The 20,621-nt window shown below is 43.4% G+C and overlaps 1 protein-coding gene across 1 annotated transcript in view; it reads right to left on the bottom strand.

Annotated features, from left to right (window-relative positions):
- Positions 1-20,621, bottom strand: part of arid2 (AT rich interactive domain 2 (ARID, RFX-like)) — a 51,861-nt gene that overhangs the window by 16,605 nt on the left and 14,635 nt on the right. Inside the window, exons 4-10 of the mRNA XM_039791778.1 lie at positions 16,886-17,019; positions 8,649-8,867; positions 7,232-7,299; positions 5,619-5,688; positions 4,433-4,683; positions 1,136-1,232; positions 337-546 (exon numbers count right to left, since the gene is read on the bottom strand). Of these exons, the coding sequence (XP_039647712.1) occupies positions 337-546; positions 1,136-1,232; positions 4,433-4,683; positions 5,619-5,688; positions 7,232-7,299; positions 8,649-8,867; positions 16,886-17,019 (1,049 nt within the window). The remainder of the gene's footprint in view (positions 1-336; positions 547-1,135; positions 1,233-4,432; positions 4,684-5,618; positions 5,689-7,231; positions 7,300-8,648; positions 8,868-16,885; positions 17,020-20,621) is intronic.

Raw genomic sequence — 20,621 nt, 5'->3', positions numbered from 1 at the left:
CCCACTTTATATTTATTCTTAATTAAAAAAAAAAATTGGTTTTTATTTAAATGCCTGGGAAGAGCTCCGACATAAAACTGACAAATCCTATTTAGTTTCTTTTTTTGAGGTGATGTAAATGTAACTATTAAATTGGGACAGGATATCATCTTGTATCGATCGCAGGTTCCTGAAGTGAATCAAAAATCGTACCGTGACAGACTTTAAAGATGTCAGCGAATGTTGCATGGTTGTCCTAAGAATCCGTACCGTAATCGTGGTGAAACTTGCGATTAACACCCCTAACGTGGTAGGTTTCAAACCGAAATACAACGCGCGACAGTCGCGGATGCATACCTATGCTATGGTCGACGGAGGCGATCTTGCTGCAGGGGATGTCTCCGAGCTGGGCCAGCAGGTACAGCACCTCCAGAGAGGCCATGAGGAGCATGAGGTCCGGCAGGGTGAGCAGCATTATTACCTCCCTGTACGAGTCCTGGTCCACGTACTCACAGATCAGCACGCCGTTGTCCTCCGCCTTGCTGAGGTTGCCCAGGATTTCCATGGCTGAAAATGCATGAAAAAAAAAAAAAAAAGGGACACACAAGAATACACATTTCACTTACGATGCTTCATACAGCATATATACTGACACTAAAGGGTGACTTATGGTTCTGCGGAGGCGCCGCGCAGAGCTTTCGCCGTAGCATAAAGTTTATACTTGTGCATTGGTGTGTGATCTCTTTAAGAGAATAGCAGGGCGGTGTGTGTGTGTGTGTGTGTGTGTGTGTGTGTGTGTGTGTGTGTGTGTGTGTGTGTGTGTGTGTAGCTTCCGGGCGAGTAGCGACTCTAGAGTCATAGTGAGAGAAATAAAGTGTCTCCCCTGTGTTTTCTGACCACGGTGGGAAATCTGTAGCAGGAAAAGTTAACCCTCTCCTTGATTTCATGTTGTTTATGGAGAAGGAGAACCTGTAATTGAGTCGAAATGCAACGCTACCAAGCCACGGCCGAGCGCCGTGGGTTTACATTTCGGGAGAGGCGCACGCCAGGCTACGGCGTAGGGTCCGTGTCGCCACATACGTACCCACGATTTAACCGCAGAAGCATTAAGTCAGCTTTAAGATGTTTAACACAGAGGCCCCACCAGAAAACTCACCTCTCATTTTGAGAAACCGGTCCCTGGACATCAAACATTTGGTGATGGTGTGAAAGATCAGATGAGTTGTCCGAAAGTCAACGGGATCCAGCTGGAGCTGCAAGAAGTCGCACAAGATCAGTTCCATGATCCCACAATCCAGCAAGTCAGCTTGCAAGTACTGCAACATTTATTCTACATGTCAGAACCGCCCTCTCTGATCGCTTCCAATCCATCCTTGGGAGAGGTTGGTTTGCAGCGCCAACGCAATCAATCTAGCAACCCAAACAGCTGACATGAACATGAACAATGATCTAACAAACAAAATGAACAAGAATTTACTTTAGATAGCCCGAGACTTGTGTGATTTAACAGGAGTTAGGAGGAAACAGTGTTGAGATTAATAATAACATGGAACTTCCTGTATGGATCATATAGTATTACAGGTATTTTATCTGCTGAACTGTTAACATTTGGCAAAAAAAAAAAAAGAATATCATGGCTACACTTTCCTTTCATTCGTTTTAAATTCAACGAGCAATTTGTTGTATTTTAGCAGAATGCTATGCAGCAGAAAGGCAGAACCGAGTAAATTTTAACGTGTGTATTTATCGCAAGTAATATCATTATCGGGATATTTAACAACGTTGGGGCATATCGCATATTTTCCTCATATCGTGCAGCCCTAATAACTACCCTGAAATTGTGTCAGATGCCGCATAGTGTGGCAATATTTTCATCTGTATCTTGTGTCTGTATTATTTGTCTAATTTGTAAATACTTATTTCTTTCTAAAAGTATCTGATAATGTTATGTGGTCCTTGTTTTCACCTTCCGTTTGACTAGTTTATTACTGAACCCAGCCATCCCGCGCCACCCACCGACGGCAGTAAATTCTCAACCTGTGGGAAACAGTGGCCCAATCCCAATGTCCGGACTCAGACTCACGGACTTTGGTGCGCGTTCTCGCGAAATTCGTCAGGGCTTAGGGTTGTCCCAATGTGGAATTTCAAAGGGCGTGAGGGTTTGAGTACACACTTACCGAGCCCTTTCCGTAAGTCTGCATCGATGCGGACTTCACCAAAGGGAATTACCCACAGTTCAAAGCGTTGTGACGTTTACCGCGGAGACGATAGGAAATCCGGAAATTACGGGGTAAACAACAGCACGACACGCGACCCACGGAACGGACCAACCTGTTGTCCTGCTCGTAAAACAAGAGTTTGGATTCAGGCAGCCGTCTCCTGGCCCTCGGCCGTGTGAAAAGCAACAAACTTAAAAGGACAATTCCCAAACCGGCAAGTGTTAGCAACATCTTTGTTATTAAACGTCGCCAAGGTAACATGTGATCTCGTGAAGCGCCGTCCCAATCCCATTTATACCTATCCGAGCCCATGTGGCCTCACACACTCGCTCACTTAGTACCTGAGATCACTTAAGTCTGTGAGTCCTTAGTCCTTAGTCCTCAGGGCTCACTTTGGGATTGGGCCAATGATTTGGTGTACTGGTCACAACGTATGAGCAACCAAAAAGAGTTCTATAGTAGTATTTATATGATTTACATTGACAGATAATACAGGGCTTTGCCGTATCATATCTGAAGAATGTGTCAACCGCCCGAAACCCAACCACCCAATTAATGGCATCAAAGGCTTAACTGATTGTATCAGGGAGCGCATGCATACGGCGTCTAAAAATAGATGTGGGCTCATCTACATGCGTCTCATACCAAATAAATGTGAAATTCTAAAATTGAAGCGAGCCCTTGTAATGTATTCCCAATGTTCGTCAAACAATCTACATTTTAAGACTTTTATGTCTGTAACAGCTAGAACATGTGATAATTCACCTTGGTCAAATTAATAGGTAACACATTCTGAAAAACAGAATGCTTTGGAAGTGACTGACACACACACACACACACACACACACACACACACACACACACACACACACACACACACACACACACACACACACACACACACACACACACACACACACACACACACACACACACACACACCATCTGGCAGAGCTCCTTTCTTAGGAAACTGTAACTACAATTACAGCTGATTGGGTTCAGAAACAGAGCACTGGTCCGTCCCTAATGACCCTCGCAGACGCGTTTGTTTTTGAGCAGGAACTAATCATTTGATTATTACTTCATCTGATTTTGGAAGAGGATAATGCAAGCTTGTTAGCCAACTAACCACTGTGCACGTTTTAGAAAAATCTGTCAAGACATCTGATCTGCACAAGCAGAAGCTAAGGGCAGACGCCCACAGTTAAATCCATTCTTTACACTTTCGCTGCTGCGTTTTGGGTTTTGGAAAGCCTGAAGTAAAAAAAAAAAAAAAAAGTCTCAAAACTCTTCAAATACCGAGCATCGCTTTTTGCTACAGCCTGATGCGCACCACTTCAACATGTGGAGGAACCCAAAGCTCGACAGACCTGCGGCGTTTAGTAACTGTCGCTGTGTTATGATTGGACAATCGCCGGTACGGAGGAGGGGTTTAACCAACGGTCAATTAAATCTGTTCAGACCACTGGATAGCGTGACAAACAAATGAAAGTCCTTCAAATGCAACTCCTATCATTCACGAACTGGACCGGCCCTTCTCAAGCTCCGATTCAGACGGTTTTGGAGCAGAAATGTTGGCTGAAGACGAGAGGGTTTACTGTACAGCAACCTACATTATGGACACAAAGCTCCCTCATCAGCAGGCACAAATGGAATCTGCCGATTTCTTTTTGAAAATCTGCGGAATTCAGCGGACTGGTTTTTCTGCTTGGGGTGGAGATTTGTAAACATTAGGAGTTCTATTTTTTTAATTTGTTTAAAATCTGCTAAAGTCCGAGAAACATTCTGCGGCATTCTGCGTCTGCTGATTCCGTGTGGCCCTGCTCATCTGGCACCTTTTTCCTACATTGCTGAACTAACCCAAATTACTGATTTTTTTTTTTTTTTTTTTTTTTTTTTTAAATATAAAAGGTGGCTCTTTTTGAAGCCATGCTTGCTATATTTGGAGCTAGGGCTGCACAATGTTTTTTTTTCCTTCTATGAACTGGTGCAACAAACATTTCCTTTCATTTGTTTTAAATTCTACAAGCAATTTGTTATATTTTAGCTGAATACTGAAAGCAGCAGAGATGCAGAACTGAGGACACTTTAATAGCAATTAATTTATCCCAAGTAATATCGGTATCGCCATATACAACGTTACCGCTACAGCGCATATTTCCCTCATATCGTGCAGCCCTATTTGGCGCGGAGTTTTTGACAAGAGCCCCAAAACGGTCACCAACCCGACCAACCTCGGCAGCCACGTTGCCCAACGTGTCGAGTCCGAGCTGTCGGAGTGAGATGAGGTTACAGTGGGCACAGAGCAAGAGGAAGCGCAGGCACGTTCGGTTGGCCGCCAGCAGCTTGACGTTGGCCTCCTCGAAGGAGAGGTTCCGCAGGATAACGGCAATCTGCAGCACCCGCTGGGCCTCCATGTCGCTGATGCCCAAGTTCCGCGGCGGGTGGAAGAGGCTCTGCCAGCGCCCCTCGCACGACATACCATCTGCAACGAGAACAGAGCGGGAACCGGCTTTTAGCCATCTTTGGTTATCATGTATGTATAGAGCTCAGCAGTGACCGCAGCGCCCACTTTTTTTTTTTTGAATGGCTCTGGTGGCGGAAGTGTTTAATCCACATTCAATAGCTTCATGGACGTTCTAAAAAAAAAAATTTGCTTCTTTAAAAAGGGTCTGGAACCAAGGCAGCCAGCTACGAGATGAATCGTGACCATAAAACATTTGATTTGGCGCAAATTATTTTGAAAACGGCAAAAAAAAAAAGTACAAAACTGTGTCCACAAACTGTCATTGACTTCGATGGTAGAAACTCGCTCTAGCCAATCGCAGGTACGGTTAAACATTTCCAGGAGTAGTGGTAGTAGTGTAATATTTCTCCACAAGATTACAAATAAAAACAAGTTTTTCTATATAAAAAAACAAAAAAAAAAAGGTTGATTTCATACGGACTTCTAGCTTCTTACAGGAGCAGAAACTTTCCATTCACAGCCTTGGAGCTTGAGTTCAGTCTACCTTGGATGGTTTAGACAAAATGTCTGATAATCAAAATCCTTATGGAAAAAGTGAATGGGATGGTTTTTATTCTATTGCAAGGGCAGGTGTAACATTTCTCCAACTGGTGCATCAATTTTGTGGTGCCACCGTTTCATTCCATGGGATCTTCGCTTTCACTTAGTTTATATAAAAAAATAAAATAAAAACTTGGGTAAAAGGGAGTGTGAAGGTTGGGAGAAAGAGGGGTTAAAAACACAACAGAACAACCCTTCCCACTAATATTACACAAGAAACACTAAAAAGGAAGTCACAGTAAACCAAGCAAAGCACACATGTTTTTTAAGTGTCAATGAATACACAGTGTGGGAGCGTACAGGAGTGTACCCTTTCATTGCTTTCTGTGGCTTCTAGCAGCGAGCGGGTTTACCTTGTGCCGGGCTGTTCTTGTCCCAGATCAGCTCCCTGACTTCCACGTCCTCCACCACCTCCTTCCAGAACTGCAGAAGAGCGGCAGCTGTTAGCGGTGCATTTGACCCGATGATGATTCAAATCACAGCCAAATTCAGCAAAAGCAAGTTAACTGCAACTGTTGTGTCAACGATCTATCAGACCATAAGAGACCTGAACTAAAAGAAATCAAATCTCCAGTTAAAAACATCGTCGAAATGGTCTTCTTTATTCGGCATATTCTTCTTCCTTGTCAAAACCTACATTACCCACGATGTATCCCAAACACATTTTCACCCATAATCATGAAAACCTGCACTACGCTGTCGAGACAATGGGAGTAGGAGACCAGCCTCCCCAACATGGATCAAAGCCTTTTGAATTGAAATGTCATTGAGTAGGGCTGGGCGATATGGAGAAAATCAAACCTCACGATATTTTTGACCAAATACCTCGATATCGATACCGCAACGATATTGTAGGGTTGGCTATTGGTGCTTTCACAAAATATTTACAAAATGAGATTTTTGATAAATAATCATCAGTTATGTCAATACAATGACTAAGTGGGTAAAGGCAAATAACAGAACAATTACAACAGTCTGGTAAGTTCAGAAAAGTACATCACCACTTATGCCATATTACGATATCCCAAATCTAAGACGATATTCTAGTCTCATATCACTAGCCTCGTGAGACCGTCCTGATCTTGCGAGCTCCAGTTTTCCACTCGCAGATCAGTCCGGCATCTTGAGATAGAGAAAATTTGGAGCCGCTCGCCAAACGACCGGGCCAATCAGCGTTGGTTTTGAGGTGGGTTAGGTGGTGATAGACAGATGGTTTATCCAATCAACTAACCAGTATTTTCAGACAGCGGTCCGGGAACCTGAAATGGGGTCTTTTATTCCTAAATTCTCGTTACACAAACGGCAAATATCCTTTACCGACATGTTGCTTGCTTGCCGAGCTAACGAGCTATGCTTTGCCTGCAGCAGCAGGGGTAGCCTGGCTTGTGGTTATATTTTCATACGCTTCGTGGATCTGATTGGTTGATTTGGCCCGTCTATCACCAAGATAGGTGATAGACCGATGGTTCATCCAATCAGCTAACCAGTATTTTCGCCCCTTCCCAAAAGTTCTCCAACGGAAAGTTCCCAGATGGATATGCCGAGCAAATGTGAAGCAATCCATCTGGCGGAGTCAGGTTATCATATCACGATATCGATATAATATCGCTATATTGCCCAGCTCTATCATTGAGAAACATACTGGACTTCTATTGGCTTCCGACTGTGAACCCTGACCTGAAAATGCACTTGTGACTGGCGATAAATTAAACACTACACCGCCTCTCAAATTCAGAGAAAAGTGCTCTTTAAAAGTTCCTCTGTTGGGAGTAACCGCTGGGTTTTGTGCCAATCGTCACACAGTGAAGAGTGAAAGAGATGCTCGGTGGCTTCTGTAAGCATATTTACTGGATCTATATTATTTCTATATATAATAGCCAAATCAACAGACGTGTAATGTTTAGCCGACAGCTTGCACAAGGCACAAAAAAAGTTACACACGTAAATATTTTGTTTACTACTTTACCCTGATGAAGTCCCGGGAGGTGTGTTCCTTCCAGTCCGTCCCGAAGACCCCGGAGAAGCTGCCTAGCGCTGCGAAAGGCACACAGAGGGAGGGCCAGAGTTCAGTTCAGTGTTATTCATCTCTATCCCCTGTTCTTCAATTCCCCCTCGATAAGTTCTATTTAGGAGGTGCCAAGAACAGAGGACCTCTGATCCAAGAACAAAGAGTGGTTGGAAAGGAAGCCGCAAACTGGGAACGTATTTGCAGAGTCCTACTAATACATTGTAATACGTTACATTATTAAAAGGGATACTTCACCGATTAGCATTAAGCTTTGGGTCAGTAGAAACCAGGTGGTATTTTTGAATGACCGTGCTTCCCTCCCTCATGTCCCCCACATACGAGAGATAGCTGTATTTTGTGTCCGAAAAAAAAAAAAAAAAAAAAACTCCGTTGTTGCACAAAAAATAAAAACAAAAAATAAAAAAAGGATACCTCCGATGACGCAAAATGACAATATTTGCATCATCCAAGTTTTTTTTCCAGACACACAACACAGCTATCTCTCATATCAGGGCGACATGAGGGAGGGGAGCACGGTCATTCAAAAATAGTACCTGGTGTCTACTGACACAAAGCTTAATGCCAATCTGTGAAGTATCCCTTTAATGTATCCGTAACATTTCACTGGGATTGGACCTCATACGATTCCATGTGACAAATACAATTGATTGATTGATAATACTGTTTTGTAGGGCTGCACAATTCAAATTAAAACTTGGTTTTCCGAAATAAAGTTGATAGGATTCTTTGTATTACAATGGATTCGAGTGGGGATGTCCTGATCGGCTTTTTTGGCCCCTGATCCCAATCAGATTTTTTTAAATATAAACACACACACACACACACACACACACACACACACACACACACACACACACACACACACACACACACACACACACACACACACACACACACACACACACACACACACACACACACACACACACGATTGGATACTTGTATTTACCTAGATTATAAAGCTGCACAGTGTCTTTTGTTTACAAAAGAAAAGAAAGTAAGTAAAAAGAGGTCTTCAGCCTAATACATTTATTTTAGTGCAGCTAGCATTTTTGTAAAACTCCGATATAAAATCAAATTCTACTTAGAATGGTGTAGAATTTTCTGAGGTAAATGATCAGAGTAAGGTGATGTGGGTGGCATTGATCCGATCGGGACATCCCTAGTTCTAGTTAATTCACTTTGGACACCTTAAATGAAAACTACCATTTTCAACAGATATTCTAATGTAGAGAATCAACTTCCCAAAGGGTATGTACATATTACAAGGTTTGTCTAATGTGCTCCAATGCGTGCAAGAGATGAAGTGAGAGACTACTTCTAAGTGAGGTGATGAGCGAGGTTCGCAACGTACAGTCGTCGAAGACGCCGGCGTGCGCCAGCAGCAACGTGACCAGCTTGGGGTCCTTGTCCAGCTGCATGGCGTGCTTGCTCTCGTTGGACAGCAGTGTGCAAACGTTAACAGCAAAGTCCACTTCGTTGGGTAGCCCCGAAAGGAGAGACAGCACCAGTTTGTTGTAGTCACACGGCGGGACGAAATCCAAAGACAGTCCATAGCTTTGGCGGAGATAGTCTGGAAGAGAGAACGCAGCATATCTCAGGGTTACTTTACATATTGCATGATCAAATCTGGCATTTAAATGTCAGGGAGGTGAGAGAGATGTCATTAACATTGTTGACAAAATCCACGTACTTCTAAAAGATTTTAAAAGTGCTCATATTATGCTTTTTGGCATTTTCCCTTTTCCTTTATCGTGTCATGTATCTTTTTGTGCATGTTATAGGTTTACAAAGTGAAAAAGCCCAAAGTCCACCCCAAAGGGACTTACCATCTCCAACAGAAAACACTGTTCACAACCTGCTCCAAACAGCTCTATTGTAGTCCAGCCTTTACTTCAGAGACAACCGGGTTTCACTTTGTAACACACGTTATAATTCTCACCTAGCTGCTAGCGTGGCACGCCCTCATACTCTGCTTCTGACTGGCTAGTAGTCCTTACCTAGCTACTGCTCATGTGCGACTCCCAACAAAGATGGAACAGAAGTGAGATGTCTCACTCTGTAGCTAAAACAGAGAGCTCAACACACAGGGTGAAAAGAGGAGCTGCAGCAATGTGCAGTTGAAAATTGAAACAATGTAAACCTATTCTGATATAACCTCTAAATACAATTATGAATAGAGGTGGGCAATATATCGAAATTATATGGATATCGTGATATGGTGTGTTATATACTTATATCGTAATGTAAGTGGTGTCTTTTCCTGGTTTTAAAGGCTGCATTACAGTAGAGTGATGTCATTTTCTGAACTTACCAGACTGTTCTAGCTGTTCTACAATATCGTTGCGGCATCGATAGAGGTATTTGGTCAAAAATATCGTGATATTTTATATTCTCCATATCGCCCAGCCCTAATTATGAACCTGAAAATTTGCATAGTAGGAGCACTTTAAAGTTTGAGCATGCATCACATCTCAATACACTGACCTTTGGTGGTTAAATTAGCTAGCATCACTCCGCAAAACAAGGTAATTTTTTTCTATTTTCCTAGCAGGAGGATGAGTGTAGAAACTCTTGTTGAGGCAGAAAGATTGGTCACAATTTTCCAACAAAGGGCCACAGGTTTCACCCAACTCCTGTCAGCCGTGTGAGAGATGATGTGTGACAAACAGACGCTCACCAGAAAAATAGCATGCATTTGCCCCATAACTGACTTCATGGCTGTAAAGATTTACAAAGAATATGTTTATGGCATTCACTCTCTAACTGGGACAGTTTTGGGACCGATTGGTGGGATTGCTGTGGACGAATTACCCGCGGCGATACACCGGTACGAGCAAATGGCGTCACCGTTTAACCATGTATAAATATAGCCAGCTAATTTAAATAGCTCACGTTACTGTATTGTGTGAACAGGTAACTTCATTTAACATTGTATGTGGCATGTTCATTTGCGGGGTGCAAACGTGCCACCAAAACAAGTTCCTTCCCGAGACTATTTCGCAGAGCCACCGTCGCTGCGTCCGGAGCTTAGCGCCGCCCCAAGACGATTGCGATTTGTTTAAAGAAATTCAAACAACCCAGAGCGTTTTTTTTTTGGTTCCCTTTCTCCTATTCCAGCATGTATCTGTGGTGTAGCCAGACCTTACTCCACAGCGCTGTGGAGATAGAGCTGACAATGTGACACTAAACAAAAACTCAAACCCTTGCCAAAATGTATGCCATATGCATTAACAAAAAGCCAAAAATGTCCTTAGTGATGCCAAGAGTTAAATAACTGTTGAACAGGCTCAATAAATGTCTGAAAACATTGTATTTAAAGCCCAAAAAAAGCATTACAACACTACCTACCAAAGCAAAGGGAGACACAAATGACTTTAAAGCATACAGTAACGATGTTAAATATAAACCACCGTCGTGGCATTCGACCGTAACACACTTGCTTCTGGAGGAGATACGGAGAAGAAATGGAGCAAGACAAGACAAACACTCGCACACTGTAGAGGATTTTTAAAGTAATCGTTGCATCATGCGAGTATGCCAATAGAGCTGCAGAGTAAAAAGCCTGTGGTTGCCCTACTCCGTTCCCTCGCTGCCATTGCCTCTGCACACACCTTCAGCCACTTGAACCCAGATGAATTTTTTTCCTTTAACTGAGTTTAAGCGATCCAAATGGGCCTTTCAGCGCTTCAGCGAAAGCGGTCTTTAAAATGAGTTTGATGAGCCGTGTCTTGTGTGACTGAGGAACGTGAATGTTGGCCAATTTTTAACTGTGTTCGTCTTTGACTCAGTCAACGTCCACAACGGGCTTCTTGGAATTAAAAAAGGCATCTAAATCCTAAAAACAGCGGATATCCCCGTGCGGGGAGTCATGACTCGACTGTTAACTCAACGGCTCTAAATGGCAGATGATCCAGTCTGTCAACGGGCAATCATGTTGTCAACAAAAGGCCCTAGTGTCCTCCCTTCTCTGTGGGCTGATTTTCTGCCATCAATCATTTGTGTGCATAGGTGTCATCTTTCCATAAAGTGGATACTTCAATTTGGCGCAGGAGCTTTTGTAGACGGCTGCCTCTGGAAACCAATCACATAGCAGAGGGGAATCCTGCTGAGTGCATTTCATTTCCATGCTGAAAAGGTTTGCGCAGGCCAATGGGATTCAGCCGAGCTGCTATTATAGCAGCAACAGCTCTGTTCGAGAAAAAAAAATAAAAACCTGCCTGTGTCTGCTGTTGCCCCGACACCTGCGGCGAGCCGGCACTGCACAGAGGTGCAGAGTGCTGATGTACAACATCGCATTTTGACAGAGAGGGCTTTATGAGCCGAGTGGAGAACACGTTGTCGCAGGCCTACGACCAAAACAGGATACGAAGCAGGGAAGACCAAAGCTCAGCGAGAGAGATTTACAGACCAACTGTCAAATAATTAATCATTGAGCCTGCCAAGCCGTGCATTATTTCAGCCTGGCTGTCCTACTACATTACAGCTGCATTTAAAACGCAGAGCCCGGGGTACAGACAGAGTTCAGTTATGAAAGGTGTGTAAGAGAGCTAGACCAATCAGCCAGGCAGATATCTTAGCCAATATTAGCCTACTGCAGATGTATCAATCACATCATTTTGGACCATTATTATTAGCATAGGTGTCTACAACGTTGAAAAAGGGTAGAGCAGATGAGTAAGTAAAACCCAAAAAGATCAAAGACCAAAATAAAAAAAAAAAAACTTGCTAGAGAAGTCCACTTCGGACCAACTACAATCATTAGATCTGAGAAAGGACATTAAAGTTCCATTCATTTGGCTTAGGTGATGCCCAAAAACGGCTTAGGGTGCGCCGTCCAAGCCTTATAATGGTAGGGAAACCACTGCAATGTTATGCGTCAGCTGAGGAGTACTGTAACAAGAAAAACCTAGGACTGTCGAAGGAAACGTCAAACTAGGTTTCAAGTCATTCAGAAACCGCTTTTGGTCCCTACAAACACCTGAGGGAAATATCTTTAGCTGCTATATACTCCAATCAGAGCCACAATGATTAGCCGATCAATCCGTAGGTTGATACACAGAAGATTTAAATCGGCAACTACTGATAATTCATTATTAATTTGTCATTTTTAAAAAGCAAAATTCCCCAAACATCCCCCGTTTCCAGCGTCCCAATGCGGGAGGATCTGATGCTTTTCTTAGGGCGTTTCCACAGCGACAGCCTTTAGTTCGGTTGAATCGAACCAGAGTTCGCTTGCCCCGCTGGTGCGGTTCGTTTGGGCAGGTGATGTAAACGTGGCAATCAAACTCTGGTGCGCACCAAAAGCGACTACTACTTTTTAATCATTAAGTCAGTCGTGTGATCAATTGGCAACATAAAAAGTATTGATTATTATATGACTTTTTTTATTTATTTTTTATATTAAAACGCAAATTCCTGAAGTAATGGTTTCAGCCCCGGTATGACAATGTGTTTGTTCACCTGGGCATGTCTGCACAAATTCAAATCACACAAAAAAAAAAGGTCCACTCCAGCAACCCCTTACAAGCTGACATTACAGTCATCACTGAAAACCAGCCTCAAACCTACAACAACAATCGAAAAGAGTTGCACCGCCAACTGCAGGGGGGGAAACCACCGTGTTCATCGATGTCTGACTCATCTGTGCAGTGAATGAGGGAAAGAAAAAAAATACTAAAAACGTGCAAGCCACAACAAAGTTCACCACTGTTTGTGTGTCTTCTCTCACCCAGGTCATGTTGTGGAGTCACTTAGCTCAGCAGGCAGAGAGCTGATTGTTAGGGAGAAAAGAGCGTGAGGCTCGGGGGCCCCATTCAGACCAAAGAAAGCGATCTGGCGATCCATGGCAGGGTTGTGCGGCGATCAGGGTCACTTCAATTGTGTGTTGTGCCATTCCCCCCCCCCCCGTAGACTTTATATTTGACAATAAGCATTTTCTGTCGGATCGTTTATAGATCGACATTTTCAGGCCGCACTTAAAAAGCAGCTTCATTTCACAGAGGAAAAGAAAAGAGAGACGGCGCCAGAGCTTGTTTTGCAGGACCGCCGGCCGCAGCGGGCCGCTCGGTGCCTTCGCTTCCCCGCCACAGCGAGGCCTCATTGCCGAGAACGGATGACAGCCCGGGGAGACGGACAACCTGGCTAGCCAATCTCCCGGCGTCCACCGGCGTCCCGTCTGGGAGTGAAGCAGAGGAACCTTTGGGCTCTGTGCCGCCGCTGGCCCAGTCGGGCAAACGCCGCTTTGTTGTATGCATCATAGCAACGGTTTGGTTTATCCGCTTTTCCCTTTATGTATGAAGAGATTACCGCCGCGTGCTGGCATGGAAAGTTATTTCCTCTCACGCATGGACAGAACCCATGCGGTAGTTGGCCGCGGCCTGTAGTCTTTGCGGTGTGTTCAAGTGGAACTTTTCTTATTCAAGATACAGGCGACGCGGTGGAGACGCCACAGTCGGCCTCTGTCGCCACTGGTTCTTTGCCGCCTGCCTAAATGTGTCAGGACCTCAAACGGGCTGGAGGCTCTAAACTGAGGTGGAGGAAAAGCCAACAACTGCTGCCGCCCCCTCCCTTCCCTTTATCATTAACTGCTGTCAGGACAGTCAAGTACCTCGGGGAGCAGCTCCGCGGTCAACACTACAACGCTGAGGCTAATGGACAGCTCCCATTCACCGTGTGTGCGCGAGCGGGGTTGGACAATACACACAAAACCTTGGCAGGTTGGCACAAAAACATGTGGTTTGAAATATAATGGGGTTACTCTGAGGCTGCTTTCATCATGAAAGCAGCAGCATGCTTGGTTTATAAAATTATTAGCGGGCGGCAGTCAATGCTTAGGTGAGCGTAGGCAACCTCCAAGAGCAAAAAAAAAAAAAAAGGTATCAACAATGCACACTTCATAGCCTTGATTCAAACACAGCAGCACTTAGGAAGGTGGAAAACGGAATTAAATGAGTCACGGTGTAATAAAAGTGATAAATGTGAAGTACAGCAGGCGTGCCCATGAACCGCTCAAATGGCAGGAAGCTCAGCGTCAACAGGGGTCCTCGGGCCAGGATTGTAAAGTTAAAAGAAACATTCCTGCCGTCTTTAGACTTTGCCGTAATTGCTTTCTTTGTGTGGACAGTGAGCAGTATTGGCGCAGAATGAATCAAATGGCCTAATGGAGGCGATTGGGATGTTCAATAGTTGACGTTGCAGAGTAATCGGTGCGTCACGAGATCACGAGTAATCCAAAAGATCCCCATGGAGATCATGTGCAAACTAAGAACACCACGTGAAACAAACAGCCAAGGACAGAACTTCACATAAGAGACCATTTACATCTGACTGAACTTCTCGGTGTAGAGAGGACGCGTTATATGTACTAGTTTGAACTGTACGAATGGGATCGATCTGAGGGTAGTCTAGCTCAGCGGTTCCCAAACCTTTTCACGTGAAGGACCCTTAAAACTGACACAAATTACACAACGGATAGGATTTCGCTTTTCGCCCCATCTAATAGGATTTTTGCTTTTACACCATTTATTACAGAAAGTGTGTGAATGACCCAAATAGTCATACATTCTGTCATTGTGTTACTTATGGATGAAACTTTTAACTTTTTGCTGGGACCCCCTGGAACACCCTCAACGACCCCCGGGGGTCCCGTGACCCCACTTTGGGATCCACCGGTCTAGCTTTAAATGGTTTAAGGAATAGTTTGACCCCTCTCGTGTCTATACAGTAAATTTGAAGCTGCAGCCAGCCAGCCAGTTAGCTTAGCTCGGTCCAAAAGGTACCAAAGTCCTCCTACGAGCACCTCAAAGGCGCTTTCACCCCTACAGTTCGGTAGACTATGTGCGATTCGGCGATTGGGGTCGGTTTGCTTTCACGCGGCACTTTGTCAAGCGCACCCAACACTGTAAACACACATCACGCTAACAAAGCGATCGCTGGTCTATTATTGGACAGAATATCCGAAACTAGCAAAAATGGGAGAAAATGTTTTTTTCGGGTTCTGCTTTAGTGTTTCTAATAATTTAGAAGAATGCCAACAATGTGAGCAGCTGACAAGACAGCGAGTGAAGGAGAGCGAGATGATGATGATGTCAGACGAGCAGCGATGTGTGCTCAGAACAGCTTATGGATCTGAAAGTTATCATCCCCTAAGTCATACATAAGTCCGGTAATCGTGTGCAAGGTTGAAATTGCAGGCTTGTAAATAGCTCCGTTTTTTTTTGGTTCACTTCCCGCATTTGGGTCGGGCCCCCCCTCTCGCCTGACGTTGAACCGAACTCTTAGTTCACTTGGAAGCGAACCGAGACCCCCCGTTTTTTTAAGCGGACCAGAGGTTGTTTGTTTGTTTGTTTGATCCCCGCCAGAGTTGGGATGAACTTTCACACCAGCCCCCAAACGAACCGGACTATCTGAACCAAACGCTCCACGGCTCGTTTTAAAAACGGACCGAACGAGGTAGGTGTGAAAGCGAACTTGTATTTCAAGAGTTTAATCCGTAAGAAAAATCCAAGTGGTAAAACGACAATTCAACATCGTATGGGAGGTTACGTCACGCCAGAGTAGGCATGGGCCGGTTACCCGTTTCAAGGTATACCGTTGTTGACAAAAGTCACGCTTTCAAAACCACTAACATTTTCGGTCATACCGTTCCTAAGGTATTATTTGTATTTTTTTTTTTAAGTCTTCAAGGACAGAAAGTGCACTTTAGAAATCCATCTCCCTGCCAGTGTGCAGGGTTTCAAAATAAAAAAAATTTTTTTACCCGGACATTTCAAAAACACATTTCAAAGTTGTAATTGCAATACCACAATAACGTGAAACTGTGATATTATAAAAAAGGTTACCACGCCATCAGAATCACATACCGGCCCACGCCTACGTCGAGAGCGACAGAATGTTGCCTGCTCGACTTCAGCGCATAAAAACCTGTTTCCATTCAACACAGCAGCGCGTTGGGTTTCCCGAACAGCTCAAATGAAAAACATTTCATGAACGGAATCTTTTGTCATGCCACACGCTACGTCTTAGAACACTATTAGAGATATTAAAAAGCTGTTTGAACCTTCCATCGACACAATTTCCTTCCTCGTCATATTCTTGTGAAATAAATTCAACCCACTAGAAAAATCCTTGACACAAAACAGACATTGTTGAGGCGCATTTCTATGCATATGCTTGACCTGTGGGCTGACCAGTTTCCCATGACACACACACACACACACACACACACACACACACACACACACACACACACACACACACACACACACACACACAACAACACACACACACACACACACACACACACAACACACACACACACACACAGCTCTGATGAAGTGATGCTCTGCTGTAATCGCGTCTGTGTGAGGACTGAGTGTTTGAGTTGGCCGAGAGGGCCGAGAGAAGCGGACCGTAGAGGAGCTGCAGACAGAAAACGAGAAAAGTATGCAAATAGAAGCTGGATCCGTGTACCCGATACGGCCGTGACCCAGACAGAAACAAAAAGAGTAAACTTGTGAACGCAGAAAGAACAGGACCGCTTCTGAATACCAAGCATGGTGCACACAAGAAGAAGAGCCACTGCCTTACCTGATACAATGTGCTGCTGGTAGTTATAGGAGCTGGGAATTGCACCGATTGGAAGAGAGGCTTTGGGATTCCCCGGCTGCGCTTCTTCATCATCCTCGCCGAAGTGGTGCACTTTCTCATACTTCTCCAAGTATCTGCGGCGGGAGAAAAGAAAGAAGAGAAAAATAAACGATGAGCCAAAGATTTGCTTGGTGTACATTTTGCTGTGAATTTGTGTAGACTTGAGTGACTTGAGATTTGCATTTTTATTTTTTTATTTATGCAGCAGGCACATTTCCCTGCGAGCACAGAAGCCTTGAAGTTGATGTAGCGTTCTCTCGCTGTGATACGGAGTACAAACTCCTAACAAGCCACCGACTGTCTCGCCGTCTTTTAAAAAATGTGAGTCGTAATGGCTTCTTTCAACTAAACACTAAAAATCTGCACTCAAAAATGTCCCCCATTTAAGGGAAACCGTTTCACTCCGAGATAGAATCTCTCTAGGTCAGCACGACAACATGAAACAAACCGTATCAGTACTGCTTGCTAAAAATAAATAAGAAATGCTGATAAATGTAGTATCACTCATACCTGGAAGGACTGCAGGGTATCCTAAAGCTAACCCTAACAGACAATAAATACAGGTTTGACTGGCATTAGTTTCACTTTCCTAACGCCTTAGCCTTTAAGTCAGGGTGCTGTTTTTGAGCAAACTCTTTACAGCTGTAGTGCGTAGTCTCCGTCGCACCCGTGAGGAATTCTAAGTAATAACAAAACTGTCTGCGCATCCACATGATACAAGCCTTCAAGGATTGCGCACCGCCCCCACCCCTCCAACACGCAGTTGCTAGTAGCCAAGGAGGACACGGAGGATTAAAAAAAACATGGACTCAATGAAAACCTTACCCCAGATTAACTACCTTTTTTCTATGATCCCCATCACTCCTACAGACAAATGGTTCAAAACTCTCAGTTCATTAATAACACAATTTTATTGGAAAAACAATAAACCGAGAATATCACTCTCAACACTACAAAATAAAAAACAATCACATGGTGGGCTTGAGGCACCAAACTTCTATCTCTACTTCCTGGCAAATCAATTACAGTACATGGTTAAATGGATCAATATACATAAGCACATTTACCCGTGGCTGGAACTGGAACAAAACCAATGCACAAACATCCCAATTGCAGATCTCCCCTTCCTCTCACAATCAAATCAAGAAATCCAACTTCTGCTAACGCATTACCATCTATTCAGCTCTGACAGCCTGGTGGAAAACAAACCAAATCACAAAATCATCACTAGAATTAAACAAGTTCACCCCACTCATGTTACAGAACAAACCTTTTTACTTCCCCATATGGGCACAAAAAGGAATCACACACCTTCACCACCTATTTGAGAACAACCATTTCATGTCATTTAACACACTCACAGAGAAATATAGGGTTGGGAGAGAACAGTTCCTTCAATATCAACAACTTAGACTTAAAATAAAAGATAAAAATCTGAATCACCAATAACACGTTACAACCGTCTCAGCTCACAGAAGAACTTGTGAAAATTAATAACTTCAAAAAAAACTAACCTCCCGGCTATATACAATGATTTCCAACCTAAACACAACAATAACACTCCCAACAACCAAGTGGGAAGCTGATCTGGCCTGAATACTGGGAACAAATCTGTAAGAATACCTTCTCCATGACCACTAACACAAACCTGCAGCTTATACAATATAAAAGTAATTCATAGGACTCACATCACCCAAATTAAAATGTTCAAAATGGGCCTAGCAAACAGATATTTGTTCACAGTGCACCTTAGGTAGCACAGACGATTATCTACACGCCATGTGGCTCTGTCAACCAGTTCGTTCATTCTGGATCACGGTCACCGAGACACTGTCCACCACCCTGAGCTACAGAATCCCATCTTCTCCAACACTCTCTCCTTGGTGATCTCTCCAAAATCCACATCCCGCAAAAAATTCAGGGAATCCGTTGCTCATTTCTCTAGCCGTCGCTAAAAAAGTAGTCCTCCAAAACTGGAAATCAAAGAATTCTTGCCACATCAATCACTGGACAAATTTAATCTCAGAATACATCTCAATGGAAAAACACAATGCACACAGAGAGAAGCAAATGTCAGCCTTTGAAGACACCTGGTCCCCATTTCTAAAGTCAACAAAAATATAACTACAAGCCGTGTATATTACCAGACATATTCCTCCCTCCTCCATTATGTAATGCCCCGCCCTCCCTAGTACTTTTACATTATTTATATAATTTAATTAGTCTAATTTCCCCTCGTCTTCTTTTCCTTTCATTATTTCTCCCTTACAGTTATCACTTTACTCATACACACATTAGCAACACCATCCACACTTATGCATTACATGTTTTTCCAACTCCCTTCAAACACGAAAACCGTGATCAACCAAATATGAATTGTAGATCATTCTACCCAATTATTAATAATACATTCTGGTGTTTGTCAACTGTCCTGTCCCGTCTTGTCAGTTCTGTTATTGTCCCGTCTCACTTCCTTCGGTTGTTCCGTTTGTCACCTTGTCGCGTTTTATGTGTTACACTTCGTACATGGCACTTTAAATCCCCCCTGCCCTTATATGGATCCAGGGTCTCCCTAAAACAGGGGGAATGGTCACGGTGGGGCAACCGTTAATGCACTGAATGTAATTCTAAATCTGAATGTAACATACTGTGTATAAAAAAATATCGCTCTATAATAAAAAAAAATAATAATTAAAAAAAACGTGGACTCTTCAGAAGAGGTCATTATCTTCACTCTTTTTTTTGGCATCTATAGCATACTGTGCATCACCACAAGCCTGTAAACAGAGGCTTCAATCAATAAAGAAAATAAAGTACATACTGGCCATTTAAGTACAGTAGGCTACCAAAAATAGTGACATATACCACATTGAACTAAATATGGCCCTGATACAGGCTCTATCTGAACTCCTTGAACATGTCTTTACATCATTAAAACAATGTCAATGTCAAAGGCTTTCAATAAATTAATTGGAGAAAAAAAAAATCGCAAACAGAGGTGAGTCGAGATCGCGATTTGATAATGATTTATCGTGCAGGCCTAATAACGGGTGAAGTGAATCACGTTTTCTATATAAAAAGTTAAATCACAAAGGCTGTACACCCGATCCGGAAATACTGTCAAGGAGACAACAGGCCAGCGCTTCTTGACGCGTTTCTTGGCTTATCAGCTGAAGGAATTCAAGGGATTCCACCCGTGACCCAGTCAAACTAGAATCTACAAACCGATGAATGAGTGTAACATGAGCAGTGTGAGCAACCGTGGCTGACAGACAAAGAGCCCCACCTATAGACACCCAACACCCTCAACAGAGAATTGGAGGGAAAAGACTTCACAGTAGCTCCCTTACAGTCGGCAAGACGCGCTCTTGATTTATTTATTTTTTTAATCTCTCCACTTTTGCATCTAAATGCTCATTGCTGTACATCTCAGAAACAGACACCTTTAAGTCAAGATAAGACATGAATCTGGGGCTGCTCCATTACAGAAAATAAAAAATCATAGTTGCAATTATTTAAAGTGCCCATATTATGCTCATTTTCAGGTTTATAATTGTATTTAGAGGTTGTACCAGAATAGGTTTACATGGTTTAACACCATATTTGTGTTGTACTGCACATTGCTGCAGCTCCTCTTTTCACCCTGTGTGTTGAACTCTCGGTTTTAGCTACAGAG

This window comes from Perca fluviatilis, chromosome 23 (genome assembly GCF_010015445.1).
Source record: "Perca fluviatilis chromosome 23, GENO_Pfluv_1.0, whole genome shotgun sequence".
Lineage (NCBI taxonomy): Eukaryota > Metazoa > Chordata > Actinopteri > Perciformes > Percidae > Perca > Perca fluviatilis.
Note: the sequence above shows the minus strand (reverse complement) of the source record. Positions and strands in the feature narration are given on the sequence as shown.